General features: G+C 37.6%; 1 protein-coding gene across 9 annotated transcripts in view; it reads right to left on the reverse strand.

Annotated features, from left to right (window-relative positions):
- LOC116117836 (putative disease resistance protein RGA3) overlaps positions 1–4038 on the reverse strand; it is a 29695-nt gene extending 25657 nt beyond the window's left edge. For 4 of the 9 annotated variants that reach the window (XM_031403843.1, XM_031403840.1, XM_031403842.1 and 1 more), the window contains exons 1-2: positions 1378–4038; positions 56–1094 (exon numbers count right to left, since the gene is read on the reverse strand). In XM_031403843.1, the coding sequence (XP_031259703.1) occupies positions 1765–3516 (1752 nt within the window). In that variant the 5' untranslated portion in view covers positions 3517–4038 and the 3' untranslated portion in view covers positions 56–1094; positions 1378–1764. The remainder of the gene's footprint in view (positions 1–55; positions 1095–1377) is intronic. The other 5 variants (XM_031403847.1, XM_031403848.1, XM_031403845.1 and 2 more) reach the window with 3 other exon arrangements.
- Between the last annotated feature and the right edge of the window lie 2852 nt (positions 4039–6890).

Genomic DNA, 6890 nt, shown 5'->3' on the forward strand with positions numbered 1-6890 from the left:
TAGGACCATCATAACACTAGAATAACTTGGTCTCATGACAAGAAGAAATCATAACCTTTTGAAGGCTTCAATAGAATCTTCACCAACATTTGTCATAACTCTACTAAATTGCAACATTTGAACAGCAGCACCTCTTGGAAAATTAAAAAAGGAATAGCAGAAACCTTCAATAAAGAAATTTTCAAGTCATAAACACAGTTGGTTTCTTGAATCCACCTAAATTATCTAACTACAATGCAGTAATAGTTCTGATTACTTTTCTTACTAAGAACTCTCTATATTACACCAAAAATTCATTCTTCAAGCACAGACTTTATTGAGCAAACCATGGTGCATTATCATTGCCTTCAACATCCGAAAGGAGTTCTATGATTTATTAGAAGAAAAGCCACATGTCCACCAAACACAAACCAATTGAATTTTTTAAAGTTGAACTTTGATATGTGCTCAATGTCTAGAGTTTCGGCCAGCATTAGAAATGAAAATGTTTACCAAATTTGTAATTAAAATTGAAAGTCAGAGACAACAAAAATTATAGCTGTGAAAGAGAAATTATTTGGACTATTAAACAGGGTAGCCCTGTTTTCGGAGCCCTTGAAGGGAGTTTTACCAAATAATAGCTTATACAGAAAGATCCCAAAATTCCACCAATCAACAGCACCGCATTCCCTTCACCTTTGATGGTTTCAGGCGCCAGGTACTCGTGAGTTCCCACAAGCGACATGGAGCGACTGTTGGTTGGCTCAGCAATCAGTTCTGGCAGTGGGGTAACTGTTCCCAGTTTCATTCTTTGGTTTATGAACTTTCTTGGATTTTCAAAAGGATTGAGGAGAAAAACAAGTTGTAGTGGGAAGACATGATGGTTTGATACACGAGGGCTAGGTGCAGGCATGTCAAATGAATAAATTTCAGACCCGAGTGTTGACGACTTCACTACTGTTAGGCTGACAGCACAATGAAGGGTAAGACCAAAGTCAGAGAGCATTATATGTCCATCTTCCCATACAAGAACATTTTCTGGCTTAAGGTTCCAGTAAACAATCCCAAGTATATGGAGGCATTAAAGAGCAAGGAGAACTTCTGCTACACAGAACCTGCATAAAGAAAGTCACATAATAACATGATTTATTTTCAAGGAAAGATAGCATACTTCTGTTTGTCTAAGTGATATAGATTAAGGATGTAGATCAGCAAGATATTCAGATTGCAATATGCATGTAACAACTAATGTCCCCACTTCCTTGCAAAATATTCTCTAAACTCAGGCACCAAAACCCTCAAAAATTAGGGTTACCAAATCATGTTATAGAATTTGGATTCAGGTTTAAAAGGGTTAAGGGATACAAAAATTGTTCTATGAGCCAAAAATTGACGTACCTAAATTGATTACAATGGTGGAAGGAATTAGTATCGGATTCAGCTCATTTCCTCTTCCAGAGTGTAGATGAGTTTATTATTTACCTCAACGCGAGGGATGTGAACTATCTTGGACCATTCTTGTCCTTCATTCCTTTTGCACTGTTTTTCTATTAAAGGACAATTATAAATATATAGTGACAAAAGTGAGGATGGAAGGTCTGGCAAGGATCTGAGATTTGGGCAACCACTGAAAGTCAAAGATTCAAGAGGTGTAAGAACTTGGAAAGTTTTGGAAGACAGGTATTTCAATTTCGGGAAGCTAACGATGCTCAGATGTATTAGAGAGATGGGAAACTTTATTTCTATGATCTCCTCCTCTGGAAAAGATAATCCCGAAATTGAGAGTCATATAAGAGAGGTAAGTTTGTGCCAACCACACTCAGTCAGTGGCTTGTAGATACTGAGAGGAAGTGTAAGTGATTTTAGGTTGGAGGGGAAATCTTCTGCTGTAATGGATTCGATATTAGGACATTGCAATAAGGATAGCTTTTGAAGAGATTTGAGGGTGTGTATGCGGCTAGGTAGGGCTTGTAGTTTCTCACACCCAAAGATATATACTTCTAAATCAGTGTCAGGAAACCCATCTTTTGGAAACGAAACAAAACTTGGGCAATAACTGATATTCAGAAAACTTAGTTTGCAAAGAGTGTGTAAGCCCTCCGGCATGGATTTAAGGTTTTCACATCCCTGGATAGAAAGAATCTCAATAGGCATGTTACAGTCAAAACTCCCAGACACTAGTGACTCTAGCTTTGGGCAGCTGCTAATAAAAAGGGACACAAGTCCCTTTGATAACTGTCCCAAGGTTCTGAGACTTGAACAGTTTGAAAGAGAAAGCTCCGTGAGTGTTGAAGGTAACTGGTCTGTTGAGGATAAACGCGTCAGAGAATGGCATTCCTGTATGCTTAATTTGTAGAGAAGAGATGTGCTAGTATTCTCCACGTCGTCACCATGTACCAATGAATACGAAGAAGATGGAGAAGACGTAGAAATATCTTCTCTATCATCCAAAACGCACACCAAATTTTCACATCTAAAAATAGAAAGCTCTTTTAGAGATGTAGGTAAACGGCCTCTCACAATGAATGTTAGAGAAGGACAATCATAAACCATTAAGAACTTGAGATGTGCATGGCTATGCTTCAACCCCTCGTGCAAGGATGTTAGGGCGTCACATTGGCTGATAGTAACTCTGCTCAAGATTGAAAGTAACCCATCTGGAAACGAAACAAGATTCCGGAGTTCTTTTAAATGCAGCTCTTGAAGGGAGGTGAAGCAACTCAACTCTTGTGGTGCATTCTCTGGACAAATCTTATTTGGCCATAAATGTATGAGCTCTTCACAGCCAACAATCGACAGATGTTCTAGTTTCTGAAATCCCTCCCTTGACCAACTTCTAAACACTGGAAAGTTTGATTCTCCACCTATACTCATGGAGTTTAGCGCCTCTGAATCAACTGGGCTACAACAAACCATGCCTTTGCATCTATTTATTTCTAATGATCTGAGCATTGGAAGGCTTGAAAATGAAACCACTAACTGCTCACACTCATCAATCACAAGATTACCCAACAAAGGAAGATGATTAGGTAATCTTCCAGAGAGTTTAGGACATTGAGAAATTGAAAGCTTATGGAGACGAGGGTATCTTTTGACATGGTCATTATCTACAGGGTCCCAATACTCCCACTCCTGCAAATCCTCAAAACAAAGAGTCTGCAACGATTGAAAAGACTTTGAGCAATCCTCTCCATAAACCTCACCACCTATCTTTTTTATTTTTCCCATCAATCTGATTGTCAGGTTCCGAAGTGAGCCCATCAGTGCTAGCGAAGGCAAGGTTGTGCAGTTTTCACATCCATCCAATTCCAAATCCACCATGGTGGAGAATGATGGATCTCCTATCCAAGACGAAAGTTTTTGGCCTCCATAATTTCTTATTGTGAGATTTTTAAGATTTTCATGAGGTTGTAAAATGTCAAGAACAATTTTCACTGCTTCATCTTGCGAGGGATTAGATGAACTCCATTCTATTGCCAACACTTCTAAGCCTTCTCGCACAACATCATCTCTGTTGTTCTTGACAATCCACTGCATAATACTACACTTACAATCTTTTTATACAAACTTTTTCTCACAATTTTATGTAGCAAACGATGATTAAGTGAAAGTTTTTTTAATTTAAAATCAACATTTTGAGACCTCTTTTGCAACCAAGATCCCAACATTTCTGCACCACATCTTAGCCACGAATTGTAAATATGATAATAGTTGTTCTGAATACACTTGTGACACATGACTTTTGGATTCGAACTCACTAAATAACTCTAAAAATTTGTTCTCCAAGCATAGTCTCTGTTGCTTGTGCCTGTATTGGGCTAAAATCAGCTGGAGCTCCACAAAGCATAGTGTACCATTTCCTTACAACTCTAAATTGAGCTCCTTGTTTTAACAAAACCTCGGTATCAGTTCAATGCCAAAGAGTTCAGGCCATTGGTTGAATGAAAAGGCATAAGAAGAAACAAGATATTACTCTGCAATCACGGCTTTTTTTTTAAGTCCAATCATCAACATGAGTTATCATCACAAAAAGAACCCAAATTTGGTGTTCATAGTATAAAAAAAAGCTTAGATCTATGAATTATAAATCTCAAAAATTGCAAAACATCAGAATTTGACTCATTGAAATGTTAAGAAGAATCAATGGCACAAAGAAATGTTTTACTTCAAGCCAGAGTTTCAAATAGTCCACTGGCTTCCACCGAAATGAATATAAATAAATACCTTAAACAAACAAAAGAAACATAAATGCAAAATGAGATGCTATTTTCAAATTGATGTGAGAACATCAGATTCCAAGCCGAAGCTAATTTGATGATCAACAAGTGAGCCTGAATAGAATAAAATTGACATTTCTTACATTATTGATTGGCAAGATGAATGAAAAGTAGCCTTGCAAAAATTTAATTTAGTTTTATGTCCATGGGGTGAGCTCTGCTATTAGCTGAGAAAAAAAAAGACTTCAATAAATCAACAGTGAGATTCAATTGTCTTAACACGCCAAATAGTAAAGCTTACCATTGCCATTGACATGTTGGCATATTGCATCCCAGAGTTCATACTTTTCAGTTGGTTCCTACAGGAGCCACATATTATTAATTAGATCTCTGTTCTATACAATTTAAATGGTCTTGATAAAAGCTAATGGTGTTGGTTCCAGAGATTGACTGACCTGAATAGCCCATAAGATGAAGTGAGGTGATTGACCGATCCAGCCATTTCCACAGTTTCTAAGTGAACTCCAATCCATCTTAATACTCCTCCCTTCATTCCTTTTGCATCGTTGTTTCAGCAAAGGAGAACGTCCAATATATAGTCGCAGAAGCCAGATGGAAGGTCTGGTAAGTTTAAGATTTGGGCAACCATAGATTGACGAACCTTCAAGAGAGGTGAGATTTTGGAAAACCTGGGAGATAGGTATTTCAATTCTGTGAAGCTTTCAATTTTCAAGAAGTTGGAGAAGTTGGCAACTTCATCTCTTCCCCTGGAAAAGAGCAGCATTTGGGTATTTACTAGTCCTGAGTGTTGTAAGAGAGGTGAGTTTGTGAAAGCCTCACACTGCCAGTGAGTTGTAGATTTTGGATATTCAACCTCAGTTTGTAACAAAAATCCAACTGAGGCAATTTATCGAACACTTGGTGCACAGAAGCTAACCAAGGATCCCAACTTGAAACAATTATGTCTTCAACCCACATTACAAACAATTGACAATACAGAAGAAGAACAATGAAGAAGAGGATTTCACACAAACCAAGTATACAGGTCACCCCAATCTCAACCCAATTTCAATCCTAATTTTGCCATCGGTGCGAGCAAATTAATATATTTGAACCCCCCTAAAATCATTTCCGAAAATACGCCCTTTCCAAACGGTCAAAAAAGTCAAGGATAAGGGCATTTAGGTAATTTGAGTATGTAGTTATAATTGGTCAACGTGATTTTGGTATTAATCAACTAACTAGGTTTGTAGGTAATTGGTGACTAAAGTATATTTTTTTTCTCTCTCTCCTTCGTCTCTCGTTCTCTTTTACCCTCTTTCTTTTGTTTTTTTCTCTCTTCTTCTTCACTCTCCTCTCTCTTTACCAATTAAAGAAACACTGCAGCCATGACCGGATTTGACAAGAGAGCATGGGTCCGCCGTGGAAGGTCTCCGGCAACGAGCCCGTCCCGTCTTGACCCAAGCTCAGCCTTCAAGCCGCAACTATGCCTCCTTCTAACTTCTAACCTCCACACTCGGGCATTGTGAATTTATTTGAAAAAATTACGAGATTTTGAAAAAGGTAGTGTTAAGTGTTTTGTTGGCTGGTAGTGGTGAGTGTTTGTGGTGGTGGTCGTTGTGGTGATTTATAACATAATATCTATTAAATTATATGAGTCCATTTTGTACTCTGTTTTTATTTCAGTATATTCCAGAGCATTATTTTCCAGGAAGCTGAGTTCATGAAGAAAGGTTAGTAAAGTGCAGAGTTCATTTGTTCAGAGAGAAAGCCATATTTGGACATTCATATAAGGCTAGCGATTGAAGAGATAGAGCTTTGAGCTTCCTACAATTATTGATAAGCCCTTCTGAAACAGTATTAGGAAGGCCGTCTTCCGGTAACAAACAAGACTTGGGCAATTTTTATACCAAAATAACGAAGATTACGAAGACTGTGTAGACCTTCGGAACTGATGTAATGTTTTTACAACACAAAATCCGAAATTTTTCAAGACAAATGTTGAGATAATGTAACACAGTTTTGGTAGAATATTTAGAGCTTTATTTGGTGTGCTTCAACATTGGACATTGGACAGACATGCATGCGAATAGAATTATTTGGTGCTTTAGTTCCTTGTAAAACCATGTGGACTACCTTTTGGTAACCTCTAAATCCCTTCAGTCGATTCAGAGTATTCTATTATTCAACAACTTTGTTAAGGAAGGTGAAATGAATCCTTGCAGTTTGTGAATTTTTGTTCTTAATGGTTGAGCAAGATTGTAATAAATGTCTTTATTTGGCACATTGTGTGCAACAAGTTTTCTGGTGCTCTGTTTTAACAGAAAAATATTTAATATCACCTGGGCATCATCATACATTCTAGACGACTGTGATCAATGTTTATCCAAAGAATATTGTGGCTAATATCTTCAACAACTCTCGTCTTTCGTTCCCTTCGCCCTGCGTTTTCTGAAAAGGACATCATTCATCATTAAACGTCACAAGTAGTAAGGATGTGAGATTAGGACCATCATAACACTAGAATAACTTGGTCCATGACAAGAAGAAATCATAACCTTTTGAAGGCTTCAATAGAATCTTCACCAACATTTGTCATAACTCTACTAAATTGCAACATTTGAACAGCACACCTCTTGGAAAATTAACAAAGGAATACAGAACCTTCAATAGAAATTTTCAAGTCATAAACAC

This window comes from Pistacia vera, unplaced genomic scaffold (genome assembly GCF_008641045.1).
Source record: "Pistacia vera cultivar Batoury unplaced genomic scaffold, PisVer_v2 Contig824, whole genome shotgun sequence".
Lineage (NCBI taxonomy): Eukaryota > Viridiplantae > Streptophyta > Magnoliopsida > Sapindales > Anacardiaceae > Pistacia > Pistacia vera.